Consider the following 21,007-nt stretch of genomic DNA (forward strand, 5'->3'; position numbering starts at 1 on the left):
CACATCTGCAAAATCTCTTTTGCCAGGTAAGGTAACATGTTCATAGTTTGCAAGAATTAGGACATGGACATCTTTGGGGGGCCGTTATTTAATTTACCACAGAGAGGAAGACAGCAGAGGTCAGAGTACACTTGTTCACTACACTTAAAAAAAACCTACCACCCATTAATGCCTCCAGGGCATTTACAGCATGCCACAAGCTGATTTTTTAATCACCTAGAATTTAAAAGTAAGTGTACATAATTGAGATTCACATTATTTTTCTTTTCCCATTTTAAGTGTGAGCATTATAAATTGCTTTCTAAGTTTAACCTAAGTACAGTGCAGTTTGATTAGCTCCCTCTTCTGAATGTGACTGGAAGACTTTTTCTTCCAAACTGACCCAGTTTAAGAGTATACTTGCTGGAATGTGGAAACCCTGGTAGCATAGCGGATAAGTGCTATGGCGGATAACCAAAAGGTCAGCAGTTCAAATCCACCAGGTGCTCCTTGGAAACTCTATGGGGCTGTTCTACTCTGTCCTATACAATCGCTATGAGTCGGAATCAACTTGATGGCAACGGGTTTGATTTTGGTTTTGGTTGCTGGAATGTAGCACCAACATGGGTTTGGAATCTGTAAGCTACAGGGATTTGCTTTGCCAGTGGTCAACATCTGCTTTTTGCTCATCAGCGTGTACTCCATTGCATGGTGGCCACTTGGCCTGTGATCCAAATTTGGAAGACAGAAGATTCTCTCCAGACCTTGCAGCCTAAACGTTTAAACCTGCGCCATGAGAATACATGACCTTTCTCTTACCACAGTTGCCTTTGCAAATCCGGTAATTTGATTTAAAAAAGATTTATACCAGTTATGGTAAGTGACTCACTAGAGAATTTCCTGATAAGGTTCCCAGCATGGTGGCCTTGGGGCAGTGACTCACTAGAGTTGGTGTCAGCCAGTGCGTTATCTCATGGTGTCACCTCCCCCCATGCTAATTACCACGATATTGTAGCTAAAATTTAACAAAATCAGTGACTTTTAAAATACCGGCAGCAATGAAAACAACAGTGTGTGCTCGTAGTGTGTGCAGATGAAAGCACATGATTTGAAGTGTTACTACAATTGGGTGGTAATGACAGCTCTGACAGCATTAGTAAGGTTCAAAAAGTAAATTAGCTTAGAGTTTTAGCCTTGTAGGTATACTGATACATGTAAGCGAGGCATCCAAAAAATGTTTTTGTTGTTGTAACTAACTACAGGATATTTTTATAAAAAATAGTATATTTCTGCTGAAATACCACACAGAAATTTTATGGACAGTCATTTTGGTACCACCCCCTCTGACAGTGTCACCCAGTGTAGTCCGCAGCCCCACACTTCCCTAGTGATGCCACTGGCTTGGATTCTTAGGTCAGAGTTGCAGGTTACACGATGACAAGTAGAAGAAAATAAAGAGCTTGACAGCAAGTAATACCTGGACTCCCAAACAAATGTACTAAGGCTAGCTCTCATTTAAACCTAAAACCCATTGCCATTGAGTCAATACCGACTCACAGTGACCCTGTAGGACAAAGTAGAACTGCCCCATAGGGTTTCCAAGGAGCAGCTGGTGAATTCAAACTGCTGACCTTTTGGATGGCAGCCGAGCTCTTAACCACTGTGCCACCAGGACTCCAGCTCTCATTTAAAGACACTCTAATTCTTTGTAGTTATGTGGAACATCTGACTAGTCTAAAACTCAGGTAATGAAGCAACTTTTTTTCTTTTAAAGTATCTTTTAGGCATCATGTTTCCTTAAGCAATACCAACTCAAAACTAGACAAACCCACTGCCATTGAGTCAATTCTGACTCAGAGCAGCCCTATAGGACAGAGTAGAACTGCCCCATAGGGTTTCCAAGGCTGTAAATCCTTATAGAAGCAGACTGCCACTTCTTTCTCTTGTGGAGTAACTGGTAGGTTTGAGCCACTGACCTTTCAGTTAGCAGTTGAGTGCTTAACCACTGCACCACCAGGGCTGCTTCTAAGCAATACCATACCTCAGAAATATTTTTCATTCTGAATTGGCCTGAACAGCTATTGAAAATGGAGCTTATAGATCATATACTTGATATAGTTGCCAAAATGTGACTATCCCTAATTACACTGATTGCAAAAGTGGAGTGAGTTATAATGTTGATAATAATCTCATAAATGAAGCCATTTATAATTATCAAGGAACCACACGTACATGTCTTATTTCCCTAAGACACTCTGTTTCTGAAGAGAATGTGCTTGATTTTTCGTCAAAAAACAAGTTCTTGGTTACATGTCGTTTTTTCTCAGTTTTCATTTTGAAAAGAGCATACACTGATAGCTTTTTAAAAATCCAATGAACTGAGCCATCTAGTGCACTTGATGTTCTTAAACTCAGCTAAATCAATGGATGGAAATCCTAGAGTTGCAGTCAAGTCTGCTAAAGCTGCTTCATTATAAGTGGTCGAGGTTCTAAAGGGAATAATATGGCGTGTGTGTACAAGAGAGAGCGAGAGAGAGAGATGGGCCATGTTGTTGTTGTTAGGTGCATGGAGTTATTCAGGCTCATAGTGACCCTATGTTCAACAGAACAAAACACTGCCTGATTCTATACCATCCTCATAATCATTGCTGTGTTTGAGCCCATCATTGCAACCAGTGTTAATCCATCTCATCATCGGCCTTCCTCTTTTTCACTGACTTTGCCAAACATGATGTCCTTCACCAGGGACTGGTCCTTCCTGATAACATATCCAAAGTACTTGAAATGAAGTCTCGCTATTGTCCCTTCTAAGGAGAATTCTGGGTGTACTTCTTCAAGATAGATTTGTTCATTCTTCTGGCAGACCATGGTGTATTCAATATTCTTTGCCAGCACCGTAATTCAAATGCATCGATTATTCTTCAGTCTTCCCTTATTCGTTGTCCTGCTTTCACATGCCATATGAGGCAATTGAGAATACCATGGCATGGATCAGGTGCACCTTAGTCCTCAAAGTGACATCTTTGTTTTTCAACACTTTAAAGAGGTCTTTTACAGCAGATTTGCTCAGTTCGGTATGTCGTCTGATTTCATGACTGCTGCTTCCTTGGACATTGATTGTGGAGTAAAATGAAACCCTTAACAACTTCAATCTTTTCTCTGCTTATCATGATATTGCTTATTAGTCTAGTTGTGAAGATTTTTATTTTCTTTATGTTGAGGTATTTTCCAAACTGAAGGCTGTAGTCTTTAATCTTCATCAGTAAGTGCTTCAGGTTCTCTTCACTTTCAGCAAGCAAGGTTGTGTCATGGGGCCATACATTGTGGCAAATGCAATATTGAACCTCTTTGTCTCGCCCTTACCATACTCCTGTGGCCATCCCATTTTGGAATTTGTGTTTCCCTGGTGGCATAGTGGTTAAGTGCTGCGGCTGTTAACCAAAGGGTTGGCAGCTCAAATCCGCCAGGTGCTCCTTGGAAACTCTGTGGGGCAATTCTACTCTGTCCTATAGGGTCACTATGAGTCAGAATTGACTCAACGGCACTGGGTTTGGTTTTGTTTTTATGGTAATTACAGTGTTTTCTTTTCATTCAAGATCAGCATTCCCAAAGATGAACTTAGGAAAGCAACAGAAATGAAATCAGATATTTAGTCGTAACAGTTCTTAATGTATCTTTCTCTCTTTAATTAAGAAAGAGACTCAAAAATATCTCTAGAAATAACTCCCTTTGCTGTTCGAAAATCCTAACAAAATTCTCAACATTCCTTAGTTCATTCTAGGAAATATATATATATATATATATATATATATATATATATATATATATATATATATATATATATATATTCAGTACAGGGACTAGTGTTAATCTGCTCTTGAAGGAAAATGCCTCTCCAAAATAGCCACAGCAAAGAGTGATGTCTTCTTTTCCACTAGATCGTTTCCAATAGCTCTTGGAATATTCATGATAGAGCTTTTCCCTCTCTGCTTCTTTGGTCTCCATGTAATGTGGACCTATGCTAAAAATATAAAGAACTTTAGATAAAGGAGCCATTGAAAAGGAAGTAAGAGTGGAAGATCTCATTGTTTCTCTTCTCTGGTTTCTTTTGAATGTATTACCGTAGAAGTTGTACCTTCTTATGAATTGTTTTATTTCCTTAATGTCTGAGACAACACAGTTTTACCTGTTATTCTACACTTTACTTTTCATTAAATGCTTCATGTGCTTCAAAAAACCCAGACCCATTACTGTTGAGTAAATTTCAACTCATAGTGACCCTACAGGACAAAGTTAGACCTGACCCACGGGGTTTCCAAGGGTATAAATCTTTATGGAAGCAGACTGCTACATCTTTCTCCTGCAGAGTGGCTGTTGAGTTCAAGCCACTGACCTCTGAGTTAGCACCCGAGTGCTTTAACCACTGCGTGACCAGAGCTCCCTCACATGCTTCCCATGTGTTTATTTCTTTTCACCAACTAGGCTGTGTGGGTGATAATTGTGACTTGAAATCTTTTCATATAGAGTACTTAACTCAGTTGGGGGCACTTAAGTGACACCAAGGAAATGCTGGTTGATTACTAGGCTAATTTAGGAGGGGCACAACTGGAGGTAACTCAGCTGCTGAGGTGTGGGCAGGCAGAAACTGCCCTGAGGTCTAGATACACACTGACTTCAGGGCAACGCTTTCCGTAATTGACAACCCTGGTTTCCGGTGCAAATGAGAGCAAAGTCTTAGCTGAATGGCCAGCTTATGTTGGGCAAAGGATTAAACACCTCCATCCCCAGCCTGCAGCCCACTTTTCATCTGTGTGGCCCATTGTACTGGCTGCAGAGCAGACTAGAGAAGGTCTTGCAGCCTCAGTTTAACAGTGCCCTGCTTCCTCTTTGCTCTGAAGATGATTGATCTTAAGACCAAATTAGGGAGGAGGGAAGCATTGGGGGCCCTTCAGGCTAGCAGGGTGCCCTTCAGTGATGAATGGGTAATGGTCAGGCCCTTTGCTGTCTGCCAGGATTCAATTTTCAAAATAATGATTCTCTAATCCTCACTTCATTTCTCAATGTGAGGTGTCTCACTCTTCTTAAACTCACATTCAATCTACCTCCCATCCAGAAACAAACAGAGAAAGCTTTCCAGGCTGCAGCTTTCTATGTTCAGGCCTCAGCTGCTAGATTGGAATCACACAGCCTAATGAAACAGAGTTTCTTCTTAGCTGAAGGGAAACCTTTGCTTTCCAACCATGGCTATCACTTCAGTATAAACGAACAAACCTACTGCTGTCTAGTGGATTCCAACTCATAGCAGCCCTACAGGACAGAGTAGAACTGCCCCCGTAGGGCTTCCAAGGCTGTAATCTTTACAGAGGCAGACTACCACGTCTTCCTCCCGCAGAGCAGCTCGTGGGTTTGAACTGCCAACCTTTTGGTTATCAACCAAGCACTTTAACCACTGTGTCACTAGGGCTCTTTCCATGCAACATAGGCCCTCTTATATTGATCAGTGGTTCTCAGACTTTTTGGTTTCACTATTAAAAATTATTGATGACCCCTAAAAGCTGTAGTTTGTGTGAGTTACGTCTATCAATGTGTGCTGTATTAAAAATCCTAAAACTGAGAAATTTTAAAAATATTCATTGATTCTTTTAAAAATAATAATCCTATTACATGTTATATAAATAACACACTTTTATGAAAAACAGCTCAATTTAAAAAAAATAGTGATAGAAGTGGCATCGTTGTACATTTTTGTGTTTCTGTGTCTTTTTTATGTCTGCCTGTCTTAATAGAATGCAGCTGAATTGTTATATCTGGTTAAAAACTATGGAAAAAATACAGGCTCAAACAGATATATGGTTGGGAAGAAGGGAGTGCTTTAATACCTTTTTCAGATAATTGTGCATATTCTTGTTGATACGATCTCAAAACTCAAAAAGTGATAGATTCTCAAAAGTTAGTTGCCGTGTGGAATCTGAACTCATATTAAAAACCACTTTGTACTTGGTTATATAAAGATCTTGCATATTGGATGGATCCTTTATCCATGAGTTTGCTACAACATCATACACCAGTCATTGGAAAATTACTGGTTCATGGAGTTATGCAGCACTTCCAAATATTGACACGTTTTATTATATTTTTTAAAACCCCATTTGTTAATATCATCACTGATTTCACCAGAAAAGTCTTTGAGCTTTGGGAAACTGAAACAGATACAAGTGCACAGTGACAGATACAGGTTTCCCAAAATTCTGATTTTTCACTTGAAAGCTTGAATTTCATTACTGGCAATAAATATTGTCAGTTGTTTTCCTTGAAGTGACAGGCTTCCTTCATTTTTAAGAAAATGTCTGTCAGTTGCCTGAGTCTGAATAACCATAGTTTTTCTGTTAGTCGTTCTTTGACTTAAAAATGGCATTCCATGAAGCAGGCAGCCAGTTTAGCTCACATCTCAAACAGTCGCACAAGGTCACTGCTTCAGGAGAACCGCTGGACTTTGACACGCAACAGAAGTGCTTTATGTGTATTTTCCATTTTGTCACACAGGATAAAAAGATGTAGACTCAGGAGTTTGTTACTAATGAAATTCTTATATGAGACTGGGCATTTTTCTGGGGGTGTGGCGGTAAAGAATACAATGACTACCTGTACCATTTGGTGCCACTGCCAGGATTCATGGTAAGGTGCCAGCAGCTTCACCCGCCATTGATTTTGCTCCATCAGTGCAACCACCAACACTGTGACAAAGGCAAATACATCCTAGAATTATTGTGAAAATGTTTTTGGCTTTATGGATTGCCTAAAGGGTCTGGGGGACCCCAAGGGTCTGTGGACCACACTCTTATAACTGCTGGTATAGTTGGTAGTACCTTATTTTTACACAAATAATGCACCCCTTCTACATTTGTTTGCCAACCCCAGAGATATTTTTGTAAGCGCCCTATGATAATTTTTTTTTACAACAATGTATAGAAGGTGCTCTTGATTTTTGTAAAAATACAGTGGTAGTTAACCTTTATTAAGCTCACAATGTATGCCAAACATGGCCATATGCATTGGTTATTTTAACCTTCAGATGTACAGGTATATGGAGAACATAACAAATTTTCGAGAATGTATTGTTTTTAACCTCTTGACCTTGGTGCATTTTGGCTCTTCTGCTGCTTGTATGTGGGAGCTAATTAAAATCTGAGACATTTTCAGTAGCACTGCCATCAGGGGTGTGAAGCTCCATCAATCAGACCCTTAGAAATTCATTGATTTACCCAAATTTGCTTAATGAGTGCTGGGTCTCTAGCATCTATCAGATCACAAGATAAACTGTGCTTTTCAGGGACCTTGAGAAGTCTTTGTTCCCCTAGTTTTCTTTCTCCTCATAGTTGTTTCCCTCACTCAGTGAACTTTGGTCTTACAATTTGAAACCTCACAGAACAAGAATGACCTTAAATGTCATGCTCCTGAAGAATGAGTTCTGCCTATCCATATAACTCAACTATGATGAGTATTGTTTCGTTGTTTCCCAGCAGGACCTGGGGGCACCGTTTTTTGCTTTTCTTTTTTCGTTTTTACTGTGCTTTAGGTTGGTCGGAAGCCCTGGTGGCGTAGTGGTTACGTGCTATGGCTGCTAACCAAGAGGTTGGCAGTTCGAATCCACCAGCTGCTCCTTGGAAACTCTATGGTGCAGTTTTACTCTGTCCTATAGGGTCACTGTGAGTCGGAATCGACTCGACGGCAGTGGGTTTGGTTTTGGTTAGGTTGGTCACACATATACATGTGTTTATCCCATTATATCGTATTTACCTTGAAGGCTGGCCTGGACAGAGCAGTGGGGGACATTTCCTGCTCCAACCTTTCAGGCTAAAGAAAGGCCTCTTTCCTTTCCCTTTCACTCTCTAGCGAGGTGTTTTTCTATACATGTTCTACCCTCCAGGCCACGAATGTCAATTTGGATTTTTGAGTCATTGTGAGCTCACCCAAATCCTGAATTCATCTGAAAGCCAGGTGGCCAAGGGAAAGCTGATCTTTACGTGGTTTCATTATAACTCTTTGTAAAATTCCCTGTTACACAGAAGATGGTCCTTAAACAACCTGAGTGTTGCTTTTTGACATGGGACAGGGACTGTGATGGCGTGTACCATCTCTGCAGAGAATTTGGTTGTTGGTGGTGAGAACTGTCATTCTTTCAAGCCAAGGTATAGATTTAAGAGGGAATTTTTGTACTTTACAGAGGAACTCTGGTGGCACAGTGGTTAAGCATTTGGCTGCTAACTAAAAGGTCAGGGGTTGAATCTACCAGCTGCAACTCGAGAGAAAGAAGTGGCAATCTGCTTCTGTAGACTTACAGCCTTGGAAACCCTGAGGGGCTGTTCTACTCTGTCCTAGAAGGTCGCTATGAGTTGGAATCAACTCGACAGCAACAGGCTGGGCTTGTTTTTTGGTATCTTACAGGACTAGAGAAACTTAGACTGGTCCAGGATTCTGTGTTATTTTCTTGCTTTCATTCCTTACTGTGAATATTAGCTAGGGGAAACAAACAGGAGCTTTGAGATTTGGCTACTGGGAAAACAAGTTTCCCGAGAGGAGCTGAGCCTAGCCCATAGAGAACTCTTGGTTCCCCCCGGGCCCCGCCCACCCCCGAAGGTGCTGATACTATCTAACCTAACAGATCTCTTTTAGAAAGCTGGTAATCAACTTCTATTTTTAAACCCTTTTAAGGAACCAAGACAGTATCTAGAGCAGACATCTGCCGCATATAGTGGAATGTAGGTGGAAAATAGACTATTAACGATGGCACATGGTTCCGAAAGCACCGGTCTGAGTTTATTTTCCATTCTGTCCCTGACTGACTGCGTGACCTTCCTCGTCCCCTTAGCTCTGCCTTTGTCACCAGCCCTGCATCAAGGATCTTAGCACAATCCATACCTCGCAGGAGTGTGATAGGCAGAGCCAGGCTTGGATTCAGTCATGATTTAAGAGCAGGATCGCTCACCTCTCTCACAGCGTCTTCTGGGCGTGTACATGGCACGGGAAGGGGTGGACAGTGCCTTCCCAGCTGTTCTGACGGGGCTGCCTTCCACTCCCGCCTCCAGCTCAGATCTGCCTCTCTCTCCCCATCACCTTCCTGCACCAACCCCAGACATCAATTTTCAGGGGCCATTTAGTCAAACCATTGAAGGTCCCACACCTTGTTCAAGTCCCACTTCAGCGATCTTTCCCTTATGTGTCTAGCTAGTGGTATTTCTTGGCATAAGCCCTGGCAAGTTCTGTATTTAAAGTCACAGTGCTTCCTCTCTCTTAATGCTTATTAAAGCAGCATGTGTTAGTTTCCTCAAGCTACCATAACAAAATAACTGCAAGTTGGATGGTCTATAAGAACAGAAATATATTGTCTCACAGTTCTGAAGACTGTGTGTCTGAGATCAGGGTATCAGCAGTGTTAGTTCCATCCGAGGGCTCCGAGACAGAAGCTGTTTCATGCCTCTGTCCTAGCTTCTGGTAGCTCCGGCATTCCTTGGCTTGCGGCTGTGGCACCACATGGTGTCCTTTTTCTGTCTCTTGCCTCTGTGTATCTTCTCCTCTTTTATAAGGACATCACTCATACAGGATTAGGACCTGCTCTACTCCAGTATGATCTCATGTTTACTTAATTTCAAAGACCCTATTTCTAACATCTTCAAAGACCCTATTTTCTACAGGTACAGAGGTTAGGACTTCGGCGTATTTTTGTAGTGGGGAATTGGGGAGGAGAACAATTTAATTCATTACACAGCACATGTTTCAATATCAGCTGACTCCAGCCAAAGATCTAAGGCAAAGAAGTCAGCTCATTGGTCCCATAGGGTGTTCTCAGCCCACTTCTCTTCATCTCTTAATGTATTTTTTTATGTTATATCATCTAAAATATGTTTTATAATTCTTGAATTAATGACTTGGCTTAATCATTTCATGGCATGTAGTGACTTTAAAATACTTGGCAGTAATACCTAGAATAGAGAAATTCTAGTGTTTAATGTTGCTTTGCTCTGAAAAGTCAGTGGCCAGTGTCTCTCTCACCCAGAATCAATCTATCCCTACTCTGTATCCCAGGGCACTTACTTGGAACCCACTTTAGTAGTTACTACATCATATTATAGTGAAAAAGAAAGAAAGAAAACTGAACCTACTGCTGTTAAGTTAATTCCGACTCATAGCAACCCTATAGGACAGAGTAGATCTGCCCCATAGGGTTTCCAAGGAGCAACTGGTGGATTCAAACTGCCGGCCTTTTTTGGTTAGGAGCCACGCTCTTAACCACTGAGCCATCAAGGCTCCAATGTATTTCGTTAGGAAAAGATAAAATTATTAAGAACTGGCACATGAGTACCCTGAAGGCAAGGACAACATCGTATTTAATCTTCTGTCTCCAGCATATATTCAATCATTGTTTAGTCAAAATAGAATATTTAGCACGCTTAATTCATCATCAGGATATTTTTTACTAATAGCACGGCTGGCCTATTTCCCTTTCGGCAGTATGTTCTACTTCTCTGCATGCCATACCTCATCCATAAAATCAGAATTTCTTAACCTCAGCCAATTGATAATGTGTCTTCCTGTTGAACGAAAGGGGTGGCTCCTACCAGCTCCCCGTGAGCTGTGACAGCCACAGTAATGCTCTCTCCTGTTGTCCTTACAGCAACATTGAAAGAGCTCATCTCGCAGACAATGATATGCTGGGCCCAGGAGGACCAGGTCCAGGATGCAGAGCTGGTCCGGATGATGTTTACCCTCCTGCGAAGACAGTACGACAGCATCGGGGAGCTGCTGCAGGCCCTGAGGAAGACCTATACCATCAGCCATGCCTCTGTCAGTGACACCATCAATCTGCTGGCTGCCCTGGGCCAGATCCGCTCCCTCCTCAGCGTCAGGATGGGCAAGGAAGAAGAGCTGCTCATGATCCATGGACTGGGGTATGTCATTCACAGTTAAGTGCATTTCTGTCAAGAGAGCTTGAAGTGGGATAACTGGTTTATTTTGATATGGGGACCTTCCACCAAATCGTATCACATCTTCATGTGTCTCAGAAAGGCGTCCGTGACCCTGATTTCACTCCTCGTGTGATCACATACCTGCTAAATCAGTCACATTTGATAGCCCGACTGGGAGACCAGACTCCCTGCTACTCGTGGGGAAGGGACATTGCCAAAAGAAGTGTGGCAGTGTCTTGAGAGAAAAGCAGAGTGATTTAGCATAAATCTGATGAAAATAACCCCAGGGAGGCAATGAAAAAATTCTAAGGAAGGGACAGTGTATTCAGTCCATCAGAAAAGATTTGAGCAGTTGAGCTTTTGAGTGTTTGGAAATTTTCCGATACTCCCCTCTGGAAAAATTCCCTCCTGCTCCCTCGCTTTTCTTAGGGCTGACATGTAGAATCATTTTTGTCAGTTTTGTGGGATAATTTTACCTATAGCAATAGCTCATGGCTCTCTCTTAGAAAAGATTCATACCATTTTAGACATCAAAAGGATTTTCGTTGTTTATGTAGTCTAGTGGAAACCCTGGTGGCGTAGTGGTTAAGTGCTACAGCTGCTAACCAAAGGGTCGGCAGTTCAAATCCACCAGGCACTCCTTGGAAACTCTTTGGGGCAGTTCTGCTCTGTCCTATAGGGTCTCTATGAGTTGGAATTGACTCGAGGGCACTGGGTTTGGGTTTTTGCTATGTAGTCTAGCACTTCCATTTTACAGATGAGAAAACCAAAGCCCGAAACAGTTAGGTGACCAGCCCACAATCTTACTAGAAGAACTAGAACTATGGACTTTCTGCCCCTCAATATCCCATCCCACCACCCTTGAGTCAGCAAACCAAAGGAGCACCACGCAGGCCCAGGAAGTGGACTTTGAGCATCCTCACAGGGAAAAATGCACACATTGCCCAAACTCATTTCCAAGTAGGAATCTTATAATAGAAATGATAAAAAGAATTTAGGAAAGAGAGAAAACCCACGGAAGTAACCTCTCTTCCAGCCCTTGCAGTAGAAATAAAAAAAAAAACCCAAACCCACTGCCGTCAAGTCATTTCGGACTCATAGCAACCCCATAGGGTTTCCAAGGTTGTAAATCTCTATTGAAGCAGGCTGACACATCTTTCTCCAGCAGAGCCACTGGTGGCTTCGAACCACCAATCTTTCAGTTAGCAGTCCAGCACTTTAATCACTGCACCACATAGAAGCAGTAAAACTGATGGTACGTCCTCGTAGCAGCCACAACACTGGAGGAAAGGGAAATGGGTGGGAAGCAAACCACCCCTTAAAGGGTTACATAGCCAATCAAGAGGCAGTTTCAATATTTTTACTCACTTGTAGTTTTATTACGTGAATTTGTATTAAATGACTTCAAAAATAACTGTTCTGTGCATTAATTTCACTGACTTTTAAGGACAAGTATCCAAAAATGTTCTTGATATCTAATATACAATTGCTTTTTTTAAAGGGAGCAGAGAGGGGGAGACAGCCCCATCGAAAAAACGGAATTATGTAGAGACACAGCTATAAAGACAAGAAAGAGGAAAACAAAAAAAAATGAAGAACCTGAGTACATATAGGAAGGAAAAATCTAGTCATTTGGGCTGTCTCAGAAACGATTACAAGTCATAAAGACAAAAAAAGTACCGTTTAAGATGTCTTTAGAGGGAAATGCTTCCAAGAGAGATCAAGAGCTTTGTAGAAATAAAGGGACATAAAATATTACTCTCAGCTAGAAAAAGCGTTCTGTGTGTATCCCAACTGACCTCGTGCCTTCTTATTATCGTTTCAGCCCATCGCATTTACATTCCTTCAGCCCCAGTGTGTTTGTGTATATGTGTGTTCTCATTCCTGAGTCTTCATAGCACAGAAATAAACCAGTGCTAAAGTCTCTCTCCAATCCTTACCCTAGAGACATAATGAACAACAAAGTGTTCTACCAGCATCCCAACCTCATGAGAGTCCTTGGTATGCACGAGACGGTGATGGAGGTGATGGTGAACGTGTTGGGTACGGAGAAATCTCAGGTAATGATATAAGGAGAACTTGGCCCCTAGGCCAGGGACACATGAAGTGACTTGTTCAGAGCCACATGGCTGGGTTACTCTACTCAGGGACGCGCAGGGATGTGCACAATTCCAGAAGGAGACAAAAGATGGAACAGTGAGTGGAATCCATCCCTTGTAAGAGCCGCAGCTCTGAAAGCTTGAGGGCTTTTCTCACGCGTCCCACTGGGCCACGCAGCTGCTGGGTTTACTTCCCGTACTCTGCAGCCGTGCTCCTTCCAAGATGGAATTCCTCCATCTCCACTTAGGAGCCCGGTGTGTTTTGTGCTGAGTCAGAAGAAGGCTGTTCTAAAGGAGAGAGAGAGATCTTATAATGATCCTGGCAGTGTTCCCTCTGGAGTGTACTCGTTTCCTCTGTGAGCCAGCTCCTAAGGAAGTCAGGTTTCCTCGCCAGTTCCCCCATTAGGGGCCTGCAGTCTGTGGGAGCTCCTGTGGTTGGCTAGGGTAAAGGAATGGATATAGGGCATAACTGGGCATTTATCCCAACTCACCTGGGCTCCTCCATCGAGTTAGGTGGCTTCTGAAGGCAGCAGATGAGGTACAGGAGGTTACAGAACAAGATCCATTCCTAACTGTGTCTTTAAATCAAATTTATAGGTACGTTGGAACAGGCGCAAAGAGTTCTTATTTAGCCTTAGCCTTACCTGAGTGCAAGAAAAGGCTTGAAGCCTTGTCAATGATTTAAAAAGCTGCACAAGCAAGTGAAGGTGATCGTGATGAAGAATTGGTTGCTGGTAGGGGTTGGTTCAGTCGCTTCAAAGTGAGCACAACTTTAAATAACATTAAAGGGCAAGTACGAGTTGTCTGTAAGTCGGAAGTTCGTAACCCATGGACTGCCTGTATGTTTGCAGATGTTAGAAATTCCCAAGTGCCAGGGTCCTAGGAGTGAATGATTTCTTATGCAGCGTCACCGGTACTGGGGAGTAGGGGTGTGGAGGCTGAACAAAGGCCAAGCTCACATTCCTTCCCACTTGCTTCTTCCCAGTCTCTTGGGAAAATAAAATCTCTCCAGAAGATCTCTGAGCAAACATCTGCGTGCCTCAGCAAGCTGAGAGACTAGGTTTCAGAGCCTCATTCCTAGAGCATCCTTCTTGATTCTAAAGGGGGAAATCAAGGCCTTTCTAGGATCCTGAGCAAGGTTAGCACTGGCACCATTTATTGAGCATTTTAAAACAAAAATAACACGTGGCCCCCTGGAGATGCAAATTACTTTGTTAAGCAGATGAGCCAAACACAATCAACAGTAATATAAGATGGCATCTCAGTGCTAAATTGTCTAAAGCAGATTTGGAGAGCTCTAGGAACCCATAGGAGAACAATCATCAAGGACAAAAGAAGTTGGGAAAAACTTCACAGAATCAAAGAGGGTGATGATTTTCAGGCTTCCAGAGCTGTGGAGGCCAGCCCCTACCTATAGAACTTAGGTTTTGATATGGTGGTGGACTGTAATTTTCTATGGTCATCCATCATGTCTTGCTAAAATTTCCCATTCAAGTCCTGTCCACTCCCTTCCCAGTTGGAAATAGTGTGGTGTAGGGCCCTGTGCCATTTCACATGACCTCTGGGGAATGACCAGGATTCTTGTTTGATGTTTGTTTCCTTTGGAGGAAAGCTATTTCAAGAACTATAACTAGCTCTGAATATTTCTGGAAGCCTATTCTTAGGTGTCCACTCTCTGTCCCTCCTGTGAGTAAGTCTTGGAATAAACTGCAGGTAAGGAGAAAATCATTTTCTGAACCGTTCACGGCTGGTACCACTGCACCTACCTAAGACTCTTTGAGACCAGACTTTCTGAAAAGGCCTCACGATAAATTCCTTTCTTTAACACTTCCTACTTCTCCCTACAGATTGCTTTTCCCAAGATGGTCGCTAGCTGTTGCCGCTTCCTTTGCTACTTCTGTCGAATTAGCCGGCAAAATCAGAAAGCCATGTTTGAGCATCTGAGCTACCTGCTGGAAAATAGCAGTTTTGGCCTAGGTATGCCATGTTATAACCTCCACATTCCAACTCAGAGGTCACACTCCCCCTGTAGAAGATAAAGGAAAAGAAGTCATTTGCCTGCAACAGTATTTTTAAATGCAAGAAGGAACTCTGCCTGATCTAAAAACGAGCAAAGTGATGATACCATCTCCATTCTCTTCACCGAAGTAGAGATGTTGCTACCAACCAGGATTGGTGATAGATTTGTGTTAGCATAGTCATACAATTCACCTAATCTCTTTTGGACCAGTGGCTCATAGTTTATGAAACACTGCCTGGGATAGCAAATATAGTCTGAGGACAAAGACTCTGCCCAGCCCTCTCAACTGACCAGAGAGCAGTGCTAATGAGACCAAGGTCAGGGGTCCAATCCCTTCCTGGCAGGCTGGCTGCTGGCTGCAGCGTCCATGCCTGTCCCATCAGCCAACCAGCAAGTATTCTCCTTAGCTGCAAGTTGAACTTGCCAAGAGCAACTGTGGATAAACGGCATAAATCCATCACCACCACTAGAAAAGCAACTAACAGTGGCATGTGCTTTACTCACCGTTCTGGGTGGAAAGCAAAGGAATTTGTGGAGGATGCAAATATGTGCACATGAAATCTGAGATCTCAGTTTTTTTTCATTTATCAAATGCAGGCTCAGGCTACCAACCTTTTTCTAAAATGCCACCTGAAATTTTTCTTAATTCTAGTCTCAGAGCCAAACAAACAAAATACTGATGACCTGATGTAACTGTGTTATCTAATGTGGGCTGGAGCTATTTTTAAACTCTAGGTGTTGGCCCCAGAAATGGCCAGGTCATTTGAGCTTAGTTGGCCTAGTGGCACCTGGTCCCTCGAGTGGATGTCCTGTGTTTCTCATTTTCTCTACTTGTAAAGAGGGGTCACTGATGGTGATCACTGAGTAGGGGGCCGTAAGAAGTATCATGTTAGGAAAGGACTTAAAAAATACATAGTCACCACTGATCCCATATGCCCTCACTTAAAAAAAAAAAAATTTTTTTTTTTTAATCTATACCCTTACTCAGTAATCAGTGCAGGGAGAAAAACAAAACAACAAAAAAACCCCGTTGCCGTCAAGATGATTTTGACTCATAGTGACCCTATAGGACAGAGTAGAACTGCCCCAAAGAGTTTCCAAGGAGCGCCTCGTGGATTTAAACTGCCAACCTTTTGGTTAGCAGCCATAGCTCTTAACCGCTACGTCACCAGGGTTTCCAATGCAGAGAGCCTAAAACCAAACCCACTGCCATCGAGTAGATTCCGAATGAAATAGATCCCGACTCAAATAGATCCCGTCTTCAGTTATTTTGGGCTAGTGGCCCCATTGGAGAACAGCGATGTGGCCCGGGTTTCAGTGTGTTTGCTGCCATCTCCTGTCCAATTTTGTGTACTGCAACCTTAGCCCAGCACTGGGTGGCCTTTGTCCCTTTCTAGCTCCTTCTCTCTTTCTTTTCTTTCTTCCTCAGCCTCCCCGTCGATGAGGGGATCCACCCCACTAGATGTGGCAGCTTCCTCTGTCATGGACAACAACGAGTTAGCGCTGAGCTTAGAGGAACCAGACCTCGAAAAGGTAACTGGTCTCTGGGGGACAATGTACTTGGTATCTTCTGCCCACAGAATAACCAAGCCGAAGAAAAGCAGACCAAAGGCTAGATTTCCAACAGAACTTAAGATGAGAATGTGGTAGAATGTAACTGGCAGCAGCACAATAATCGTGACCAAAGTGCTCCTGTGAGCAGGGACAGCCACCTTCACAGACATGAATGTGGACATTTGTGTGCTTTCTGTGGGGGAGCCCAGCCCCACTGGTCTACCCGGAGCACTACCAGACATGGTGGTTCCTAATAACATTTTGTGTCAACTAGACTACAAGCTTACATACTGAAGAAGGAGATATGACAGAAAATTATATTATCAGTATAAAAGTAAAGAGTGCTCACACATGCCCTATCCATGTACAAACCAGACAAAGCTGAGCTGCCCCGTATTGAGATTATGAATTGCTCTCCTGGCGGTAGCAGGGATTTGGGGCTGATTCACCCCCATCTTTTCCTCATTCTACGTTGGGACTCTTTCCTGGACTGGATGGCTGACAAGATGCACTTTCTGAGTGTGGAGAAGAACAAAGCTGCCTGGCTCTGCTGCAGCCAGCCTGGTACCTGGACTTCCCTCACACCATATTCTTCTCTCGGCTTCTGGGCGATATAAGTAGCAATTTGAGAACATCACTTAATAGCGTCATTTTTTGTAGTTACCAGATTTTATCTACTCATTTAATGACTACTCTGTGTATGAAGTATGAATCCAGGAAAATTGGAAGTTATCAAAAATGAAACGGGATGCATAAATATTGACATCCTAGGCATTAGTGAGCTGAAATGGACTGGTATTGGCCATTTTGAATTGAAAAATTTTATGATCTACCACACTGGGAATGACAACTTGAAGAGGAATGGCATTGCATTCATCATCAAAAAGAACATTTCAAGATCTATCCTGAAGTACAACGCTGTCAGTGATAGAATAATATCCACACGACTACAAGGAAGACCAGTTAATACGACTATTATTCAAGGTTACGCATCAACCACTAAGGCCAAAGATGAAGAAATTGAAGATTTTTACCAACGTCTGCAATCTGAAATTGGTCGAACATGCAAACAGGATGCATTGATAGTTACGATTGGAATGAGAAAGCTGGAAACAAAGAAGAACCAGTAGTTGGAAAATATGGCCTTGGTGATAGAAACCATGTAGGAGATCGCATGATAGAATTTTGCAAGACCAATGACTTCTTCATCGCAAATACCTTTTTTCACTAATATAAATGGCAACTATACACGTAGATCTCACCAGATCGATGGAATACACAGGAATCAAATCGACTACATCTGTGGGAGAGACAATGGAAAAGCTCAATATCATCAGTCAGAACAAGGCTAGGGACCGACTGGGGAACAGACCATCAATTGCTCATATGCAAGTTCAAGGTGAAACTGAAGAAAATTAGAACATGTCGACAAGAGCCAAAGTACAACCTTGGGTATATCTCACCTGAATTTAGAGACCATCTCAAGAATAGATTTGACACATTAAACACTAATGACTGAGCATCAGACCAGTTGTGAAATGACATCAAGGACATCATACATGAAGAGAGCAAGAGGTCATTAAAAAGACAGGAAAGGAAAAAAAGACCAAAGTGGAAGTCAGAAGAGACTCTGAAACTTGCTCTGAAAGTTGAGTAGCTAAAGTGAAAGGAAGAAATGAAGTAAAAGAGTTGAACAGAAGATTTCAAAGGGCAGCTTGAGAAGACAAAGTATTATAATGACATGTGTAAAGACCTGGAGATGGAAAACCAAAAGGGAAAAACATGCTCTGCATTTCTCAAGCTGAAAGAACTGAAGAAAAAATTCAAGCCTCAAGTTACAATATTGAAGAATTCCATGGGAAAGATATTAAATAACTCAGGAAGCATCAAAAGAAGATGAAAGGAATACAGAGTCACCATACCAAAAAGACTTGGTAGGCATTCAGCCATTTTAGGAGATACCATATGACCAGGAACCAGTGGTACTGAAGGAAAAAGTTCAAGCTGCACTGAAGGCATTCGCGAAAAACAAGGCTACAGGAATTGACGGAATACCAATTGAGATGTTTCAACAAATGGAGGCAGCACTAGAAGTGCTCCCTCGGCTACGCCAAGAAATTTGGAAGACAGCTGCCTGGCCAGCCACCTGGAAGAGGTCTGTATTTATGCCTATTCTCAAGACAGGTGATCACATTGAATGTGGAAATTGTTAGACAGTATCAGTATCATCACCAAACCAAACCCAGTGCCATTGAGTCGATTGCGACTCATAGCGACCCTATAGGACAGAGTGGAACTGGCCCATAGAGTTTCCAAGGAGTGCCTGGTGGATTCAAACTGCCAACCTTTTGGTTAGCAGCCTTAGCACTTAACCACTACGCCACCAGGGTTTCCCATTAGTATTATAATTGTGGGGTTTTCTTGGGGAGAGGAAGGATGAAAAATATAAGTAGGAACATTTTTATTATTTTGTCGAATTCAATAAACAATCTTGTTGAACCTCACTGGGTTCCCAATAAGCCATTAAGTTAAAAGTAGAAGTCAGGAAAAGAATCTACTGAGCTTGTCAAGTATGATATTTATCAAACAACCTGATAGCGTAATAGAGTAGCCCTGCTTTTTAAAATTACCTTAGGAAGAGTTCCAGTCAAATATAATTTAGGAATCACTTTAATAGGCCCAGGTAGCATCGTGGTTAAGAGCTATGGCTGCTAACCAAAGAGTCAGCAGTTCGAATCCACCAGGCATTCCTTGGAAATTCTATGGGCAGTTCTACTCTGTCCTATAGGGTCACTATGAGTTGGAATCAACTCGATGGCAATGGGTTTGGTTTTGGTTTGATCCCAGCTGCAGGAGGAGTACATGTGGCCTACTAGGAGGAAACCTTGAAGGTTGGTCCTCTAGGCCCATAGGCCTATATCGAAGAGATACGCACACCCCCAATACCCTCTCTCTCTCTCTGACACGCACACAGAGTCTCAAATGCTATGCCACCCATCAGTCCACCGTGTAATAGCTCTTCTGCAGATGCCATGTATGTTCATGGACTCTGCTTTGACTTTGGTCAAACCCTATTATGTTTACATTTACCAAAACAAAACAAAAACCAAGCCAGTTGCCATTGAGTCGATTCCAACTCATTCAACCCTATGTGTTTCAGAGTATGGCAGCACACCATTGGGTTTTCAATAACTGATCTTTCAGAAGCAGACTACCAGGCCTTTCTTCTGAGGTACCTGTGGGTGGCTTCAAACCACCAGCCTTTCATTTAGCAGCCGAGTACATAATTATTTGCACCACCCAGTGTTTGGGGAGGTTAGATGATAAGCAATGCCCTGTAAAAGTATCAGCTAATGGTTCTCCAACAAGGCACTGTCACAAGGTTTTGTAATGAGTACCTTATTCTCAACCTCATTTCCTCCTCTGAAATGGTCCTACTTGACTAAGAGACCAAGCCTCCCTTATAAAATGTAAGATGAGTGGAAACTAACAAACTGGGTTGAGAAATGGAAACAAATGGGATGTAGGGAAATCTGTAAAGAAGTAAAAATGAGTTTTGCAGCCCCCTTTTCTAGTGGTTCAAGGGGTCAGCACAATGCCACAGACTTTATTCAGACCAGTGCCAGGAAATTACCCATTAAAGAAGCAGTAAATGCTGTAGTGCCTCCCTTCTGTTGATCCCAACAGAAATTAGGTCAGTTAAGATTGAACAACAACTCCCTGCCTCCCCGACACACACATACAGGCAGTGGGTTCGTGGCCAGTGAGATACTCTGTACCTGTAGCCCTGAAAACTGACGTTTTAAAGGCAAAATCAAATCTAAGCTCCAAGCAGCATAGCATTCTTCCTGATTTAAAAGGGGGAAAGTGTGACAATAGTTTCTTAGGGAGTTTTGCCTTAGATTCATTTTTCACACAGAATGACTTAGAATACGTGAGTTTGTCTAACAAACATTTATGGAGCGCCTAGTATGTGCCAGGCTGTAGGGATTAAAAAAAAAAAAAAGAAAAAAATCCCTGACAAGGAGGATTTTGCTGTATAGTGGATTCCTCTCTTCTCCCTACACACATAAAATATTAAAGGCTGGATTAGAATAACAACTTCACATTGAGCAAAGGTCTGTTTGCCAGGCTTTCTGTCTGACACTTGCTTGGAAGTAGACAGAACCTAAAATCTCTACAAGGTCCCAGAGTTGAGCTCTTGTGATAAGTGTCTAGTAATCCGTAAACAAAGGCAACACTAACAATCCTAGTCCTTAACTTGCCATGGTTCTTCACTAACCAACCCCGCCTTAGCATCTGGCTTATGACTTTGGATAGCTGTTAGAGAGGCAGAACTTGAATACAGATCCCTGATCACTCAAGGGCCATCTGAGCAGCAACCAGTGACT

At 42.4% G+C, this 21,007-nt stretch overlaps 1 protein-coding gene across 1 annotated transcript in view; it reads left to right on the forward strand.

The window, feature by feature from the left end:
- The window catches only part of RYR3 (ryanodine receptor 3), a 446,068-nt gene that overhangs the window by 260,255 nt on the left and 164,806 nt on the right, over positions 1 to 21,007 (forward strand). Inside the window, exons 41-44 of the mRNA XM_064291963.1 lie at positions 10,652 to 10,925; positions 12,889 to 13,003; positions 14,890 to 15,019; positions 16,492 to 16,595. Of these exons, the coding sequence (XP_064148033.1) occupies positions 10,652 to 10,925; positions 12,889 to 13,003; positions 14,890 to 15,019; positions 16,492 to 16,595 (623 nt within the window). The remainder of the gene's footprint in view (positions 1 to 10,651; positions 10,926 to 12,888; positions 13,004 to 14,889; positions 15,020 to 16,491; positions 16,596 to 21,007) is intronic.

The sequence above is a fragment of the Loxodonta africana genome, chromosome 10, assembly GCF_030014295.1.
Source record: "Loxodonta africana isolate mLoxAfr1 chromosome 10, mLoxAfr1.hap2, whole genome shotgun sequence".
In the NCBI taxonomy this organism is placed as follows: Eukaryota; Metazoa; Chordata; class Mammalia; order Proboscidea; family Elephantidae; genus Loxodonta; species Loxodonta africana.